Below are 19,932 nucleotides of genomic sequence, written 5' to 3'. Positions count from 1 at the left end.
AAGTGGCACTGGAATGATGGGTAGTGAAGTAAAAACTGTCATAGCAAAACCACATTAATTAAGAATGGCCCTGTACTGCTGTCACAGCTCCACTGCCAGCTTCAGGCTTAATGTTACCACAAGTCTTTCCCTTTCTCAATATGGCAGATCCTCTGCTACAAATATAATCTAAAATAGAAAACAGTTTTCCTCCCTATTAGCAGTCTGGCTTCTTGAACTCCTGTTAATGCAATCGTCACACTTGATTTGTCTTGCCCACTTTAGACACTCACAAAGTTTGGGAACTCTACTCTCGCAGTCAGCTGGATTACTCCACTGGACCAGAAACTGTATATACTCATACCAAATGAACCTGAAAAAAGTTTATATAAAATCATAAAACAAGGATAAGAAGTTTATTTTAGATACATACACAAAGACGTTTATACAAGATTACATCTGTGACACGTAGCAACTTTACAGATCAAAATATCATATGCAGCAGTTTAGTAAATGAATGAGTAAGTTTAGGATCGGAGCTGCAGTGTATACACTATAACACCACACTGTAATTCAGTTCTTACAGGAAGACTTACAAATTGGAGCTTGAGAGCTATTGCAACTCTGGAGGTGATAATAGCCTTATAAAATGCTCATGAGCCATTGGATAATCTTCCAATCTAGCTTTCGACAGGATTCATAAGTAGAAATGAATATGAACCAGAATTAGACAGCCAAGATAAATTCACATGACGTCCATTGTTCCCTCTTACCTCAAGATCATTTTTGAACCACAATCTGCTGTCAGTTTTCATTCCTTCTCTACCTTAACTTAAGGAAATAAAAGGACATTGGTTCAGCCCTGAAAGTCTGACTACTGCTCACGTCTCCCCTACAAACAGTTTCAAACTCATCGGTCTCGTTTCCACATCACTCGAGGACGCTGGTACTCTTGTAGATTAACAAAAGAATAGAACATCGGGCAGCGCTTCAGTACCTTCTGCTCATTTTCTTGAACTTTTCATAATGGTAATCGTCCGTTGCCTTTTCATTGGAAGGGCGTTTGCGATTTGGAGGCGATGCTGCACAACGTAGGACAGGAAACTTTTCTTAATGGCTTTGTAGCAGCAAACCATTAGAATTTAAACATTAAAAGGCAGCTAACCCACGATGGGTCTTTAAAGCAATAGAACACATACCACGATTAAATAATTAACTTTAAAGGAATCACTTACGTCACCAATGAGAAACACAGGATGCCATAAAAATGGCAGATTGGAGAGTGGTGGTAGCAGTAGAGAACTTACAAATAGACAGTAACTGCTAAGTGTTAAAGATGATAGTTTTTAATAACATTGCATCTATGCAAAGTTGAAACAGAAGTTTAATTTCTCAGTGGTTTAAAGATATTCATTTCCCTTTCCAATCTTTTAAGTATCAATCCCCTACTCCAATTGTCAGGTGCGGTTGTGTGGAGGCTGGATGAGAGAATCAATGGAACTGTAGCAAGAACATGAAGCAATAAAGAGGAAGTGGGGGATCTGTGTCAAAAGAATAGTAACCTCAAGACAGGATAAGAGCAGATGTTAATATGAAAAATGTATATTTATAGTGTGAGCTATAAATATAGTATGAAAAAGGTTTAAGGACTTAGTGACAAAATACCGATGGAAAATATTGAAATGCTTACCTAGTAATGCATAGATGATTAGTAATAAAATGTGAGGAAAAAGAAATTACTATTACATGATATAGGCAGAATGGGAACAGTTTTCCAAACACAAAAAATATTATTACACCAGCTGTGTGGGAATAATGTGGTAATCATTAGAAACCTGGCCACAAGTTAAGAACTTAATGTTCTCAGATAGAGGATCTTCAAACAGGACAGGGAAATTAGGAAAGAACAGAACACAATACAGTAACAGAGAAATCTGAGTCATGATCAGGCAGTGGAAACAGCATGGGGAGAAGGAAAGAACATGGAAGGATGCAAGACCTCTGGAACTGGATTTATAGATCTCTTGAAAGTAGTGATACAGGTCAAGAAGTCAGGGAAATATGCAACAAGAATGGAAGATTTCAACTTTTCAAAATAACCATACAGAGACAGACCATCAACAGAAGTAAAGACAGCTAATTTCTAGAATCTATTCAAGACAGTTTTCTGAATTATATCTCTGGAGCTGACAAAGAATCAGTGCATCTGAGACAGTGATGAAAAACAAACCAGAATTAATTAACAATCTGGCAGTAAAGTTACATCATCAGAGTAATTTTCTAATAAGTTTGATTTTAGTTTAAAATTGAGAAGGAAGAGTCACAAACCAGTTTTAACTTCATGAAGGCAAAATTCAAAGAACCAAGGAATACACTGACCACAATAAATCTTGTGAATCAGACAATGAAATTTTGCAAAGAAGCATCAGGCATGATACAGAACAAGCAGACATGACTAAAACACAAAGGATCAATTTTGATAGCTAAGTAACCTTGATCAAAGCTGTATCAAGCTAACAGAAAAGTTTGTACAATCTTGTAATGAAAATTTGAAATTCAGTAAATGAGGAAAGTTACAACAAACAAGGAAAGCAACAAGAGATGCTAAAGTGGAATAAATGATAGGGTGATGAAAACAAGTAGGCAAAGCCATGACACATGGAGTTCAACTCAAAGAACTGTGAGATCACTCAGTTTGAATCCAAGAAACCCAAGTTGGCACTTGTTACTTAATGTCAATTAATGAAGAAAAAGGAGCAAAGGTTTCCAAGAACATAAATAACTTAAAGATGGTACACATGCAATCAAAAAGGCTAACGAATATTGGTCTTTACCTAACAAAGATTGATAAACAATATGTGAAGATGTGATACACCTCAAGGCTGCAGTGCTTCAGAGGTAGTTCAAAAACACATTCTCCAGGGCATTAAGGGATGGGCAATAAAATGCTGGCCCAGCCAGCAGCAGCAACATCCCAAAAATAAACTGAAAGAAGTTCTCGGCTCTGAAGCACAAATGCAAGAGAGAAACTATCTTGAGCTTGACAGAACAATGAGCAGTGAGGGAAGGAGGTACTGGCTATGAGGAAGTCAGAAGGGAAGAAATGAGAAGGGGGTAGAAATCAGGGAAGCTTAAGAGGCTAGAATTAGTTGAGTCCAGATATCTTGGAGAGTTATAAGAATCAGTAGGGTTCTAGAGACAGGAGGCAATAAGGTCAAGGAGGGATTTGCAAATAAAGACAAGAATCTTTAAACGAAAATAACACCTGATCAGGAACATACAATTCAATGAAATGGAAAGCAGAAAACTTCATGCTTCGATCTGCAACCAGCTGTCTGAATTCTTACACATCCTTATTAGTACAACCCACTGTTTTGTGAAGGCTGACAACAAAATGGTGACATGAGTTACTTACGTTCAGGTTCTGGTTTGTCAGTGTCTCCCACTCTCAGAGGCCGAGGTTTTGCTTCCTCTTTATTGCGTTTTGCAGGTGCATGCAATTCCTCCCGGTAAACTGCAACACAGGATAGAAAGCAATGGGAAACCTCCACCAAGAATCTTGCCATAACATAGCCACAAGCCTTTCAAACTATTTTATATATTTTTCATAAAGTACGACACTGAAGAAAAAGCAAATTAAATAATTCAATTTGTATATGCAATGTTATCCTTAGGCTCCTGAGCTCTAAACGCAGAATAAATAATCAGGAACAATGGGAAATGTCCACATTTTTTACTTCAGCAGTAAATAAAATGTTTCTTCAGCCTCAGTTTTGTGTCCTTGACTGGAAAACAAGAAGTTGCAGTTAATTAAGTGCAATAGATGACCGTGTGCAAACTGAACGGCAGCAAAAGGTCAGAGTCACCCAAAACCGCAGAGAGGACTCAAGATCACAAGGCAACAACCCCCATCCCTCCTCAAAGAGGGAACCAGGATAAACTCCAAACTCCTTGCTTTTGTATATTCACGTTTGAGAGATTTTCATGTTATTTTAATCTTCCCGTGGCAGCTTTCGATCCTGAAGTAGATTGCGTATTAAGTAAATAAGAGAAAACCCCAAGGGAGTGGCTCACATTAGTGAGGAGGCTGACTGTACATATACAATTGTCCCTCAGCATTTAACATGGTACTGTGGCTCTGTCTTCTCGTAGGGAATAAAAGGTTTGAATTCATTTTAGCAGCAATACATATTTCTCCAGGACGTCAAAAGGAATTGATCTTGAAATGCACAGTCATTATAGATACAACATAGCATTCATTTTGTAGAGGTAGATTCTAAATGTCACAATAAATGGGGTGGTGCAGTGGCTAGCACTGCTGCCTCACAGCATCAGGGAGCCGGGTTCGGTTCCAGCCTCAGGTGACTGTGTGTGGAGTTTATACATTCTCCCTGTGTCTATATGGGTTTCCTCCCACAGTTCAAAGATGTGCAAATTAGGTGGAATGGCTATGCTAAATTACCCATAGTGTCCAGAGATGTGCACACTAGCTGGATTAGCCACAGGAAATTCAAGGTTACAGGGACAGGGTATGGAATAGGTCTGGTGGGATGCTCTTCAGGGGCTGGTGTGGACTTGATGGGCTGAATGGCCTGCTTCCACACTGTAGGGATTCAATGATTCCACGAAATGACCAGTTGAATGACTCATTAATTCAAATTTAAATTGGGGACATTGACAGGGGAATGTTGGTGAGACACAGGATGGATTCCTTACTTTTCAAGTAATTACTGTGGGATATTTGACATGCTCCTCCACAGGCAACTGGAACCTTGGTCAAGCTGACTCTCTTCCCTCTTAAAGCCTCAGGGGTGGCTTAATAAAGGTCTTGAACATTATGACAGGATTTGATAGACTGGCACGGAGAATTCTACTTGTGGGGAACAGTGCAACTAGAAGCCATCGATGTGATATTATCGCCAATAAATCCAAATGGGAATTCAGAAGAAAATTCTTCAGCCAGAGACTGGAGAGAAGGTGGAATTCGTGAGTGGCTGTTGCAAGATGTACAGATAAGTTCAAGAATAAAGGAGTTAAACAGATGAGAGAGAAAGGAAGTGGGGATTACATTAGTAAATTTAGAGAAAACTTGAGAGGATTCTCGAGCATGGAATGGTCAAACTCAATGCTGTCCATTCTATGTAATATCTCATTTGAAGGGCAGTGCCTCTGGTCATACTGTAACGCAATGGAGCATCAAACTGACTGAGCAGAAGTAAATCCTGAGGAATGGCTTGCATCCATTACACTCGTTCTGTGGAGACAAAGGCAATTTGACAGCACCAGCCTATAAATTTTTTTATAGTTACACACCACAGTTCACCATTAACATAGATTAACAAACTAGACGCCAATGTATCCCTTCACTCTTGCAGATCATGTCATTGAACACTGCAATATTGGTTAGGTCAGGCCTGCCTGAATAGGCTCCTTTCCGTGGAGCTCCACAGTAAACTTGCTGTTATACTTTCTCTTCAGCACCTTTATTATATTCCTGTATCTTAAGATGTGAATGACAAAATGCCTCATTGTTCTCAGACAAACAGAGAAAAGAGAAAGCTCGTTCCACCAGAAATGCTTCTCAAAACCGTGATTCAAACCATCCCTTTTCGCCTTGCTTCCTCTCACTTGACACACCTGCCTTCCATATTATCACACAACGTCTCCACTTTTCGCCCTTTTCCCCTGAGTCTCTGTGCTTTATTAAATCTTGTTGGATTTCTAAACATCAACTAGCTCTGACCCAGGGTCACTGACCTGAAACATTAAATCTTTCTTTCTCCCTTGCTCTCTCTCTGTAGCCAGAGCTGCTGAGTTTTCTTCCAGAACGTTAGAATTGCATTTCAGATTTCCAGCATCCTAAGTATTTTTCTGATATCTAAACTGAAGCTATCTGAGTCACACATACACAAGGCAACCCACACCACGAGACCGCAGCACTAAGAAGATCAATCACAGAACCTAGTAAATACTTACATCGGTTATGCTGAACATAATTAACTGCAATGTTGGTGGGTACGAAAGAAGTACCGTTATCCTTCTTTTTGTTGCGCTGTTCTGCCAGGAGCTGGGCTTTTGCCTCTTCTGTGCTGATAATGTTCTTTATTTTTGCACTTGAAATTTAAAAGTAAAAGATGCAATCAATAGCAACATGAGGAAAAATAAAATGCAGTTAGCAAAATTTCATACAGAATGCACTGTCTGAAAGGACAGTGGAAACAGGCTCAGTAGCGAATTTCAAAAAGGAACTTGATAAATATTGGAATTGAAAAGATCTGCAGGCTGATGGGCCAAATGGCCTCTTCCCTTATTGTTCTTTTGTATGAAGGCAATGTAAATGGATGCAAACATTACAGGAACCTTGAATTCTTTTCTGTCTTGAAAATGGAAATCTTGAGGTATATTTAAAACGCATGTTTAAGATTAATGGAGAAATGCAATTCAAAATATTTTAAAAATGCAAAATACACCATTCAAGAATTGAGAGGGGGGGGGTCTCATATTTCGCATTAAGGATGACAAATCAAGTAAGAAATTCAAACACACTGTTTTTAATCAAAGAGTAATGAATGTGTGGAGCAGTCATATTTCATGATGCTACGTGGCAGATTCAAAAAGAGCAGGACAACTTCCTACAGAAAGTCCAAATTCAAGATTATTAAGATAGAGGTATGCTTTTCTTAATATGTTCACGAGATGTGGACCAGCATTTACTGCCCATTCCCAACTGCCTTCGAGAAAATGGTGGCATAAGGACACCCACACTGCTGCTATAGGGAGAGAGTTCAGCATTGTGACCCAGCAACACTGAAGGAACGGCAATATTCTTCCACGTTAGGACAGTGGGTGGCTTAGACGGAAACTTGCAGATAGTGGTGTTGCTGGGCATCTGCTGCCTTTGTCCTTCTAGGTGATAAGAATTGGCAGGTTTGCACAGTGTTGCTGAAAGGATCTTGGCAAGTTGCTGCAATGCATCTTTTAGACAGTCCACACTGCCACAACTCTATATCAATGAAATAGACTCACCTCTTCTGAATAATGCAAGCCAAAGTGAAATTTTGTAATTATCTAGATTACTGTTTCCAGCACGTATAGGTCAATGCGATATAACAGCTTTCCAGTCAAAGAATATTGCAAAACTGGAAGATTGCTAATTGGATTGTTGAGTGGTATCAAGGTAGGGAGGTTTTGCTAAAACCATACCAGGCACTAGTCAGACCACAGCTGGAATACTGTGAACAGCTTTGGCCCCTTATCAAAAAGAAAGGTATACTGGCATTAGAGGCAGTCCAGAGAAGGTTCACTAGACTGCCTTATGAGGAAAGATTGAGCTTGTACTCAGTGGCGTTTAAAGGAATGAAAGCAGACCATGTTGAAACATACAAGATTCTTAAAGGGCTTGGCAGGATAGATGCAGTAAAGTTGTTTCCCCTTGTGGAAGAATCTACGACAAGAAGGCATAATCTCAGAGTTAGGGGTCACTGACTGAAGAGAGATAACGAGAAGCTTCTTCTCTGAATACAGTGAATCTGTGGAATTCTTTATGCAGGAAGAGACAGCTGAGTCATTAACTCTATTCAAGGCTGAGATAGACGGATTTTTAATCAGTCAGGGAATCAAGGATTATAGGGAAAAGGCAGGAAAATGAAGGTGAGGATTAGATCAGCCACAATTGGAGGAGCAGAATCAACGGGCCAAATAGCCTACATTTGTTCCTACATTTTATGATCTTAGTGCGCTGAAATTGATCTAAAAAGATAAACACTTACTCGATTCCCAAATCCACCTCAGGAATTCCACTCAGCATCTGATTGGATAGCATTTCTTCCGTGCGCTTGGCAGATGAAACGTTGATGCTATCAGGCAACTCATACAGTTGGTCCTCTGGGTTTTTGACCTTTGCCTTCTGTTCCTCATTCTCCAGGATGCCCTTCCTCCGCTTTAGTTCTGTCTCGATGTACTTCATCCTGCCATGGAACAACAGGTCACTCTCCAATACAGAGATGATCAAGGACACTTACACAGTAGTATGTCATACTGGGTCAACAGTTTCCCAGGTTTTGTATTCCAGCGGCTGCTGGGACTATGGGAGGAAATTACATTCTCCCACCCACCACGGATGTTCCATAAATGCCAGGAGACAAATTATCTGCCTGAAGCTACTTTTTGAGCTCTGCAGAATTGCAAGGCTTCAGAGAACGTGTAGACATTTATCAGAACAGTGGCAGGAATAAGTCTAAGAAAATTACGTGGAGTGACTAGAAGCTGGGACTGTTCATTTTTTGTTCTAAAGCCGGGTGGAAATTTTACAGATGTGTTCAAAATTACAATGGATTTTGATAGCATAAGTAAATGGGCAGGCCAGTTGTTAGCAGTGCTGCCTCAGTGTGCAAGGGACCCAAGTTTGATTCCAGCCTTGGGTGACTACCTGTATGAAGTCTGCATGAGTTTCCTCTGGGTGCTCTAGTCTCCTCCTACAATCCAAAGATTAGGTGGATTGGCCATGCTGAATTGCCCATATTATCTTGGGATGCAGAGGCTAAGTGGATTAGCCCTGAGGAATGCACCATAGGGATTCTGTGACTGAGATCAGAAGGTTGCAAATTTTTGGAATTCTTAACCCAGGAAACTGTGGAGGCTCAAGCCAAAGAAAATTGATTTCTAAATATTAAAGACATCAAGGAATATAGCGATAGTGCAGGAAAATGGCTTTGAAGTAAAATATTAGCCATGATCTTATTGGATGACACAGCAGCCTTGGAGGACTGAATGGCCTCACCCTGCTCCTATTTCCTACTTTCTTAAATAAGGAGAAATTACTTCCATTGGTAGAACATGGATCAGAGTGGGGAGGTGAGTAGAATTATTTTCTTAACATAGCAAATTAAGAGCTAGAATCGCCTGCCTGAACAAGTGTGGTGGAAACAGATTCAACAACAACTTTCAAAAGAGATTTGGATAAATCAGGGCTTCCCAAAGTGAGGCTCAAGATCCTGGGTAAGGTCATGGACTGAAGCTTTGTGGTTGCAAGCTCAGAGGCAACAGTTGCCAACCTGCCTCCAGCCCTCAAGGATCCTTCTTTCCTCCCACTCCAGGAAACACTCAATTCTCTGGTTCTCACTTAAGGGGAGTGACAATTTTCAAACCTCAGGGGTGACAGTGGGAAAAGGTTTGGGATGTTCTGGGATTATTACATGGAAAGCTTTTCCACATTGCAGGGAGACAGTAGAGAGAGTGGGAGTAATTGGATCCTCTCCCTAGAGTTGGCACAGGCTATAATGGGCTAAATTGTCTGTGATCTCAATAAGAATGGTGGGAGGGGGAAGATTTAAAAGGGACCTAAGGGGCAACTTTTTCCACACAAAGGGTGGTGTGTGTATGGAATGAGTTTCCAGAAGAGGTTGGGGAGGGGCTGGTACAATTATAACATTTACAAGGCATCTGTTTGGGTATATGAACAGAGAAGGGTTTAGAGGTATGAGACAAATGGTGGCAAGTGGAGCTAGATTAATTTAGGATATCTAGTCAGCATGGACTAGTTGGACCAAAGGATCTGTTTCTGTGCTGCACATCTCTAGGACTCTAAGGATGATCTTGGAGTTTCCTTTTCATAGAAGTCTTTTTTTTATACTGATAAACAGTTCATCCTCAACACAGTCAAGAAAGGGAAAAGGTTATGCAAGAGTCGACAGTACAGTGGTTCGCAGTGAAGATGCATAACAAAACTGCTCTAAAAAAATCTATAACAACGTCTACCAGGTTACTCCCCAATCACATTTATTTATTTACTCCTCCACAAACAGCAGATATAAATTAATTTTGTATGAAAATATGATTTGAATGTGGTTTCTCCAGAATTTAACATCCAGTAAATAAAACACATAAAAAGGAATCCTGCTGATCAAGAGGGACTGCTCCAAGACACTCCCAGCTACCAGTAAGGCAGAAGTTAAATTACTGCTGAAAGAAAAACTCAAAGTGTTGGAAAATGCTCAGCAGAGTCTGGCAGTGGAAAGCAGTTAACATTTCAAGTTGATGTCTTGACAACAAAACATTCTAAAGAAAAGACAAAGCTGAATCATTAACAGTTTCTCTCTACCCCACAAACTGTGCTACTGAATGCTTTCTCTTTTACTTTGAATACAGAGTAAGGACAGTTGATTGTTTTTCTTGGAACAGACGAGTTATGTACTTGAGAGGAACTTGGAGGACTCAGGATGGCAATGCTTGTTTGAGATGTGGAGACAGCATTATCTGCGTGGCATATTTGACAGGGTGACAGACCATTCCAATGGTGATCTGTAAAGTGAGACACTGTGTGTAACTAAATGTGTTAATGCACGCACTGGTACAGTTGACCAACAGAAGAAGCAAACACATTCGCTCATCTCAAAGCAGCATGATGCAAGGTCAAGTCATACATGTCAGCGTCCTCATCCCGTCGGTTGGTCTCCACTGAAAACGATGTGCCCAGGTTCAAGTCTGTGTCCTCTTCTTCAACCCTGGATAAAGAAAAAGCAATTCTTTAGTCAATCAGGGAGGGAGGAAAAGTCTTTCAAAAAAGTACCTCTATTTTTGTCTCAAATGCGCTGCAACCATGCAAACAACATAAAACTTTTGAGCTATTTTGCTTTGTACACCTTGCATACTTTCTTTAAAAAAAAGTTTCATTTTTGTAGGGGTCACTGACAAGCTCATCCCTAAATCCTCTTGAACTGAGTGACTTGCTTGGCTACTTCGGAGTCAATTTCAGCGCTCTGAATCTGGAGTCAGACCATGCAACGACAGTGGATTCCTTTCCCAGAGGACATTAGTGAATGGGATAGGTTTTTATGACAACGATCAGCATTCCATGGTCATTGTTGAGCTTTCAATTCCAGATCTTTATCATTTATATCTAATATTCCCCCTTGATGTGATTTGAGCCTATGTACAGTGATCATTAGTGTGGCCACCTGGATTCCAATCCAATGACATTACCACTCCCGGATGATACGGGTCATGACAATCCAACAAAAAACAAACACACAAACAAGGTCCAAATTAACATTTTCTTTGACAACACAGACCAATGGTGATTCACATAGATTAAATGGGACAAACCTACACAGCTCCACCAACGCTATTTTGTATTCTTGAAAGTATAAATTCCCCTCTAAGTTAGGCCAGAAGGCTAGCTTATTTGAAGAGCTGACATAGGCACAACACACCAAGTGGTTTACTTCTATGCTGACCAAATCAAGTGAAATAATAAAATGAATGAATAAATGGCAGATCTTGTTGCTATTTTCTGATATCTTACCTTTCTCTCTTTTTGTCCTTTATCAACTTCATATCAATCATACCACCAGTCTTCAGTTTAAAAGGGTCATCCTGCATATAACAAAAACAATACTTGAATTTTGCTGATTAGTGATGCAAATTGTCATTGCTTTTAGTCACATATCAGGCATTAGCAAGAATACTTTTCACGGAGAATGCACCAGTTCAATGAAGACTGACAGTAAACTGCCAAGCTTTGTTTAAATGTAAACCAGGCAGGTTCTCTGATTGGTTCATAGCTCAGGGCATTTGACCAAAGAATAGCTATCATCTATGTTAATTTGAAACAGCCACAATGTGTTTACCTGTTCTTTCTGTTTGCAAAGAACAGTGCTGTGTGTACTAATATATGCAGCTTCCAATACACACAAGTGACCCAGATGGTGAACTCACTGACAATCGTAAACTGGTCATCACTGTAATTATGCACACTCAGCATTATTAAAATGATACTGTTAAAGCATTTTTTCAAACAAAAACAATAGCCTGAGAGTGAAGATAGCTAACTTAATAATTCTTTTTAAATATCAGTTATGATTAGCCAAAGTAAATGCTCCAGCTCAGTGGTACATTGTTCCAATTACAGTGACTTAATAATATGCATCCACATGTAGCTGCTCTTCAGAAGATGCTGGAGCTATATGAGAGGGAATTAGTTTCACACTACAACAGATGGAAAGAGATACTGAGGAAAAGTCATGGTTGAAGAATTAACTTTTGAGTATTCAATGTCAGACATTTTCTACAAAGCAAAATGACTTTAAGATAGCCATCGTGTATTTGCTCACACATACTACGATCATCTGGAAGCTCAAAAGAAAACTTCAGGGGCAGCTGTTAAATGTCAGGCTCATTCTTTGTCAATTGTACAAGTGTGACAATGCACTTACAATACAATGAAGTATAATCAAGAGTTAACCTCTTACCCTACTCACTCCCAAAATACCTCAGCCATACAGAGCTGGGCCAACACAATTAGACCAACATAATAAACAGAACAAAAAAAAAGTGCTTGCTTCAGGTTAATTTTTTAATTTTTGTTTTCAAAACTCCCACAACTGTTCCTCACCTTAAGTTACTGGAGAATTTGTAAATTAACAAAATGGGTAGCATGATGGCTCAATAATTAGCACTGCTGCCTTACAGTGGCAGGGACCCAGGTTTGATTCCACCTTCGGGTGACTGCCCAAGTGGAGTTGCATGTTCTCCCCTGTCTGTGTGGGTTCCCTGCCACAGTCCAAAGATGTCCAGGTGAGGTGGAATGGCCAGGCTAAATTGCCCAGTGTCCAGGGATGTGCAGGGTGGGTGGATTAGCCATGGGAAATGCAGGGTTACAGGGGCAGGGTAGGACACTGAATCTGGGTGGGAAGCTCTTTGGAGGGTTGGTGTGGACTTGGGCCAAATGGCCTGCTTCCATAACCATAGGGATTCTCCAATTCCAGTGCGATCTGCCATTAGTCTCAATATTACTGCAACCAGAAAGGAGAACTGGATAAGTACTTGAAATGAAAACTTGTAGAGCTGGATCTAAATGGATAGTTCTTCCAGAGAGCTGGCAAACATGAATGGTCACATGGTTTCCTTCTGTGCTGTGAACTGTTTGGCTATGTAAGACAGAAAGCAGTCTGACACAGTGTCTTTGACAGGAATTAGGTATACCATGAGTCATCAGTCAGACCATCACCTAATACCCAAACTTATGTTCTGAATAGAAAACAAATCTTTCCATTGTCAAATTGCTTACCCAACGTCAGAAATTTCCTCAACTGAATACTGGGAAGACTGAAGCCACCACAAACTCTTTCTCTTAGCAATCAAATTCAATTCATGTCCCTGGCAACTGCCTAAGGCTTAAAAATCTGTGTGACCTTGATGTCATATTTCACCCCAACTTGCAACATTTGATTTGATTTATTGTGATCACATGTACCTAAGTACAGTGAAAAGTTTTGTTTTGAGTGCAGTACAGGCAGATCACAACATACAAGGACATATAGATCATAGGGTGATTGAACACAGTGAGGCATACAAAGTTATGGGCTGCACAGGTGTACAAAAGCAAGATCAACAGTAGATTAGAATTTTGAGAGGTCCATTCAGAAGTCTAATAACAGCAAGGAAGTAACTGTTCATGAACCTGTTGGTACGTGTGTTTAAGCTTTTTCCTGACAGAAGAGGTTGGAAGAGATTATAATCGGTATGGGGGATGTTTGAGAATATTGGCCGCCTTTCTGCAGCAACAAGAAATTAAGTGGAGTTCATGGATGGGAGGTTGGCCTGCATGATGGTCTGGGCTCAGTTCATAACTTTCTGTAGTTTGGAAGGTCCTGGGCAGAGCTGTTGCCATACCAGGCTGTGATGCGCCCAGCTAGAAGGCTTTCTATGGTGCATCTGTAAAAGTTGGTGAAGGTCATTATGAACACGCCGAATTTCCCTAGCCTCCTGAGGAAGAGGTGGTGTCATGGTGCCTTCTTGACTGTTGCATCTAGGTGGATGCTCCAGAACAGATTGTTGGTGATCATCACTCCTAGGAACTGGTCAGCTCCATTGATGGAGATAGGGGTATGTCCTCCCTTTCTTCCTGAAGTTGATGATCAGCTCTTTAGTTTTGCTGACTTTGAGACAGAGATTGCTATTTTTACACCACAATACCAAACATTCTATCTCCTTCTTGTACTGTGTCTCGTCATTGTTTGAGATCCAGCCTACAATGGTGGTGTCATCAGTGAACTTGTAGGTGGTGCTTGGATGAAATGTGGCCAACAGTCATGAGCGTACAGCAGAGGGCTAGGTACATATTCTTGTAGGGTGCCGGTGTTGAGAATTGTCGTGGACAAGGTGCTGTTGTCTATCTTCAGTTATTGCAGCCAATGCGACCGGCAGGGGAGAATCCAGTTGCTGGAGCTGAAACCTGGGTCTCGGAATTTGGAGATTAGTTTGGTTATAGTATTGAAGACAGAGCTATAGTCAATAAATAGAAGCCTGGCATAGGTATTCTTATTATTGAGGTGTTTCAGAGATGAGCTTAGGGCTAGGGAAATGGAGCCTGCCACGGATCTGTTGCACTGGTAGGCAAATTACAAACGATCGTGGCAGGCTGGGAGTCTAGAGTTGATGTGAGCCATGACTAGCTTTAGAAACACCTCATAATTATAGAGGTCAGTGCCACCGGGTGGTAGTAGTTGACGCACGTTGCATGTGTTTTCTTTGGCACTGGCACGATGGTGGTCTTCTTGAAGCAGATGGGGACTTCAAACTGTAGCAAGGAGCGGTTAAAGATGTCAGTGAATACTCCCACCAGCTGGTCCACACAGGATCTGCGTGCACGGGCAAGGACTCCATCTGGGCCAGTTACTTTCCATGGGTTCACTCTCAAAAAGGTCGACCTAATGTCTGCAGTGGTGACTGAGGGGACAAGTGCGTCCTGGGTTGTCGGGATATGTAACACCACTCCACTGGCATTCTGCTCAAACTGAACGTTAAAAACATTCAGCGTGTCAGAGAGGGATGTGTTTTTGTCTGGTATTCTGTTCAGCTTCATTTTGTACCCTATTATGTCATGCTGGCCTTGTTACAGGTGGCAGGTGATGATGAAGTCACACAATCACTAATATTGTCTGTTTCCACTTCCCAAGAATGTTGACTCTGCCCATACCTCAGCTCATCATTGACTAGTCTAAAACACACCCAAGTTATGGCCTTTGTAAACTTAGAGGTCACACAAAGCTTTGCTGCCTGTGTCCTAACACATACCAAATCTCATAAACCCATTACACTGTGTTCACTGACCTACAATTCATCACTCCTTAAAACATTTAAAACTCTCACCCATATTTTCAAATCCCCTTGTCTGTCACACTATCTTGGTTATCTCCACCAGACCCTTAAGTATTGCTGATTTCAATCACTCCACCATCAGTGGCAATACTGCCTCAGCCCTAATGTGCTGTCTTAAAAGGAGATAATCCTACCTCACTGACCAAGCTTTTGGTCATCTGCCCTAACATCTTATATGGTTCACATTAGATTTCACTTGTGAAGGATGTGGAGATGTTTTATTGTGCCAATGCTGATAATATAAATACAAGTTGTCGTTGCCGCCCTGAAACTGACAGATTATGGCATGAAACTTACCACAGTTGATGTTTCTTCTGGTGCTTGTTCTCCGACCAGCAGGGCAGCCGCACTATACAAGCAACAGAAACTGAAATCATTAATGGCATTTTGATTTTGCTTTGTACCTATTTCTGATGTGACAGTGCAGATTCTGAGTCAGTATGACAGATACATTTAAATCTTGCATTCTGAATGGCCAACATTAAACTTTTAAGTTGTTGTTTCATTTAACCCCTCCCTGTTGCAATTTTAAGCTGCATCACATCCCTCACTTTTTCTAACATAGTTTTTATACTTTAGTTCATTTGGAGCGATAGTGATCTTTCGAACAGATCACACTGTTGATATTGTGCATTTTTCAAAACACATTAACAGAACGTGAAGGCTGCTGGCAATACCAACAGTCACTACCCATCCTTCAATGCTCTCAAGAAGGTGGTGATGAGCCGCCTTCTTGAACACACCAAAATGGCTTGATAGATTTTTCAAAGAATAGTTAAGAGGGCACCACATTAAGATTCTACAACCACATATAGGCCAGACCAGGGAAGGACATCAGATTTACTTCCCTTAGGACATTGTCATGAAAGCCCATCTGATTCAATGATAAAGTTCACTATTACATAAATTAGGCTCATTTATTTAATTAACTGAATTTAGTTTCACCCCTTGCTTACTACATTTGAACTCACAGCTCTGGATCAGGAGTCTTTTCTCAAAGAGGGATAAACCACAAGCACGTGAATGGTGAAACAGGGTTGACAGGCTGAACATTATTTACAGTTCACCTGTTATTTTGACAGCAAATGTTCCCTGTGGGTGCACTGCTTTCTGCCACATAAATTGCACCTACCTCACTCCATTTTGCCTTCTCCTCAGACTCTGGATTTCCTTTAGTTCATCTAATTTTGACCTTTAGAAAGAGAGATGATCAACCGGTGACTCAAAGAAATCTTGCCTCATATAAGGTTTATAAAATGGTTGCAAAAAAAATGCTTCTTGTGGTTGCACACCAAACAAGAGAATGACAGGCTCAAGAATGATTGACTTTAACTTGGGTTATCAGAGAATGTTAAGAGCTGAAAGAATGAAATACATAACTGGTGTTTGATATAACCTGAATGTTTTTACAGATATCTTTAAATCAACCTGTTCAGATGTGTTATGACACACCTCTGCAGCAGAGATGGGACTTGAATCCAGGTCTTCTGGCACAAAAGCTCTTGGATGTTTTTATGTTGTAAGCAATTTATTATACATCAGTGGAGATAACCGCCTGATCACAGTTACTGACTTAAGAAGGCTAGTATCACTTGTAAATTTGACTCCACTGCATTTGGGCTGCAAGCAAAAACCAAAATCTTTCATAACATTAGTGTAACCACTAGAGGACACTGCAACTATAATTCTAAACAACCAACATTTGCTCAGCAAAAAATGATGCCGTGCTCCATTACCCAGACCTAAATGACGATCATCTAATAAACCAATGCATCCGTCCCTACTTCCCAACTCTTTTAAGAGGATACTGTAACTTGGAGCAAGCTTTCATATTGGTTGAGACTCTGACACATTTTGAGACTTTGAATTCAGTTCACTAATGCTGTGTTAACGGAGGAATTCTGCTGTCATCCCATGGCAAGCCAGAAACGCTAGTTTCATAGTGATGTACTTAACCGTCAATTGCGTCCCTGAAAGAGTCTTTTGACCACTCAGTCATAACGAACTAACAACCACTGATAAGCAAACAAGGACAACTGCTTCAAGGGAGCCCTCAGGGCCTCTTGGGTGCAGCTAGTGTCCCTACTCCTAGACTAAGAGGACAGGGTTTAATCCCACCTGTTCCAGTGGTGTGTAACAACATTGCTGACCAGGTTGATTGGAAAAAATAAGTCAGGAAAATCCACAAACAAATGAAAGGACTCTTCTGGCAGTGGTAGTGCCCCTACTTCTGGACTGTGGAGGCCAAGGTTCAAGTCTCACCAGCTCCAGAGGTGTGTATTAACATTGCTAAACAGGCTGATTTTTAAAAAATCAGGGAAGTCCACAAAGAACTTAAAGAGCTCTTTTGGTGCAGTGGAAGTGTCCACGCATCTGAGCCAGAAAACCTAGATTCAAATCTCACCTACACCTGAGGCATGTCATAACATCTCCAAAAGGTTGATTAAAAATACCCACGAAGAAATGAATGCTTTTCAGGGCTTTTGCAACTCTGATCCCAGGTTCAAGTCCAAACTGCTCTAGCACTGTGTAACAAACAGGTTGACTCAAAAATATCTGAATCATTGCTTTACTATTTTAACAACCATCCCGGGAGAATAAAGTGGATGCCTGTGGTCTCACAAACATTGACATGATTGTGAATGACCATAAATCAACAACACAGTTCGCAGCATTGACACTGGAATTCAGAAGGCTGAGAAGTGATCTTATTGAAATATACAAGATTGTGGTGCGTTTACTGTGTTTGCACAGGGGTGGGGAGGGGTAAGTGCTTGACAGGACGGATGTGGAGAGGATATTGCCCTTAGAGAAAAGATGAAAACTTGTTTAAAAAACAAAGGCTCTCCTACTTTTGAGACGACATTTGTTTTCACTCAGAGACTAGTTAGTCTGTGGAGTTCTTTTCGCCAGAGAGCAGTGGAGGCTGGGTCATTGAATATTTTTTAAGCCAGAAATAGAAGATTCTTGATTAATAAGACAGTATTAGCTACAAAGGAAAGTGGAGTAGAGGACGCAATCTTATCAAATGGCACAGCAGGCTGGAGGGGCCCTATTAATCAACTTCTGGCTCTGAATTAATCTGTTTTGACGAAAGCCTCGGCAACTGTGGCTATTTTCAATCTTCACAGAGTTAAAGGCATTTTTTGAGGACGAAGACTGAATTATGTATTGAACATGAGGCAGCCACCAAACTGTATGCATTCACTCAGAGGATGTTTTAGACTTCAGCAGTCAGCTATGGTCCAGAGCATAGGGTGGAGCTTGAATGTTATACTAAGGGACGGCCTGACTGTTGGACGTGTTGTTTCTCTGTTGAGACAAGAAACACCATGTGCCTGCTTGGGTAGATGTCAAATGATAGAATCCCCGCAGTGCAAGCAGAGGTCATCAGATCTGCACCAACCCTCTAAACAGCAACTCCTACTTTATCCCCATAATCCCACATTTACCATGGCTAACCCAACTAGCCTGCACAACCGTGGACTCCACAAGGAACTTCACCAATCCACCTAACCTGTACATTTTTGGACTGGACTAATATCCAATGGCCGCTATTTTGAAGAGCAAGGAAGCTCCTCCATTGTAAGAGCAAAGCAAGTGCTGGAAATTGAAGATAAAAACTGAAAATCAAAGCATAGAAAAATGGGTGGTGTGGAATATTCAGCTCATCAAACTCACTCTGCCAGTCAGCACAATCCTCCGGCTGATGCTCTATCTCAAATGCAAAACTATCCGAAATTCAGCAGATAAACAGTGACTAACTGGCAGACTGAACATGTCTGGAACACATATTGGAAACGTTCTGGGTATACTGAGCAGGTCAGACAGCATCCGTGGTTAGATAAAACGAGCTGACGTTTCAAGTCAAATATGGCTCTGATATCAGACTTAAAATGTTACTCCAGTTCTCTCTCTCTCTCTCTCCATAGATGCTGCCAGATCTGTTGACTATTCCCCGGGTTCTGGGTCGATATTTATCCTTCAATCAACATAGTTTGTTATCGTCACATTCGTGTGGGAGTTTGCTGGGCACAATCTTGATGCTGCGTTTCCTGCAGTACAAATAGCGCCACGTAAAGACAAAGACTGTCCTCTCCAGAAGCTTGAACCCTTAAAGCAGTTAACAGTTCAGAAATGGATTGAAGAACCTCGCCGGCTGGGCTATTCTTTGGGGCTGAGGGCAAGAGGCCTAGCTGGACCACTGAAGCCTCGGCTCTCACCTGACCTCCACCACCCTCTGCTCATCCTCCTCATCCGACTCTTCCTCTCTCCTCCTGCGGTAGCTCTTCCCCGCCGGCATTCCGGGGCCCAGTGCAACCTTCTTTTAGCTCAAACACAGTTTCTTTTCAAAACCCCGTTACTCACTAAACCACACCGACTTTCGCGGCAGACTGACAACGGAGGTCGGACCGAGGAACTTCCGGTTCAACGGACAGGTTCCGGCGACTCCCGGACTCCATTTCCCACAGTGCAGCGGGCACGGCATCATGTGACCCAGTCCCGCAATGTTGCCATTCTCACAGTCTGTGCAGTACAGATACTCACGCCCCGCAGGGATACTCACGCCTTCTTCAATAACTCACCCGAAGAAGCAAAACACTGGATTCTCGAGAAAGTCAGCAGTTTCTGTGGAAAGAAAGAGGATGTTGATGTTTCAGGACCGTTGCGAAGGCGGCTCACAGGATCCAAAGTTTACTCCAGGTCTACACCTACTTATCTCCGCGGGCCTGTTGAGTTTCTTCAGCAATTTCTGTTTTTGTCAAATGCAATATCCTTGCTCTTATTTCTTTT

At 41.3% G+C, this 19,932-nt stretch overlaps 1 protein-coding gene across 2 annotated transcripts; it reads right to left on the bottom strand.

Moving 5' to 3' along the window:
- Positions 1 to 362: 362 nt before the first annotated feature.
- c29h9orf78 (chromosome 29 C9orf78 homolog) lies at positions 363 to 19,578 on the bottom strand. Of its 2 annotated transcripts, XM_048559113.2 has the most exons (9): positions 19,362 to 19,578; positions 16,271 to 16,330; positions 15,436 to 15,487; positions 11,282 to 11,352; positions 10,401 to 10,481; positions 7,749 to 7,946; positions 5,956 to 6,092; positions 3,395 to 3,493; positions 363 to 1,061 (listed from the first exon to the last, which is right to left on the bottom strand). In XM_048559113.2, the coding sequence occupies exons 1-9, from the start codon at positions 19,439 to 19,441 to the stop codon at positions 970 to 972; spliced, it is 870 nt and encodes a 289-aa protein (XP_048415070.1). In that variant the 5' UTR covers positions 19,442 to 19,578; the 3' UTR covers positions 363 to 969. The 2 variants fall into 2 exon arrangements, with proteins under 2 accessions (XP_048415070.1, XP_048415071.1); XM_048559114.2 differs by lacking the exon at positions 16,271 to 16,330.
- Between the last annotated feature and the right edge of the window lie 354 nt (positions 19,579 to 19,932).

Source organism: Stegostoma tigrinum, chromosome 29 (genome assembly GCF_030684315.1).
Source record: "Stegostoma tigrinum isolate sSteTig4 chromosome 29, sSteTig4.hap1, whole genome shotgun sequence".
NCBI lineage: Eukaryota > Metazoa > Chordata > Chondrichthyes > Orectolobiformes > Stegostomatidae > Stegostoma > Stegostoma tigrinum.
The sequence above is the reverse complement of the archived record's forward strand: the minus strand, read 5'-3'. Positions and strand labels throughout refer to the sequence as shown.

What these genes read in the sequence shown, in the direction of transcription:
- c29h9orf78 (XM_048559113.2), bottom strand. Translation starts at nt 19,441, where the DNA reads ATGCCGGCGGGGAAGAGCTACCGCAGGAGGAGAGAGGAAGAGTCGGAT. An exon ending in CAGAAGAAACATCAACTGTG is followed by an intron (nt 11,353 to 15,435) that starts GTAAGTTTCATG and finishes TGTTATATGCAG; the next exon opens with GATGACCCTTTTAAACTGAA. An exon ending in TTATGTTCAGCATAACCGAT is followed by an intron (nt 3,494 to 5,955) that starts GTAAGTATTTAC and finishes CCTGTGTTGCAG; the next exon opens with TTTACCGGGAGGAATTGCAT.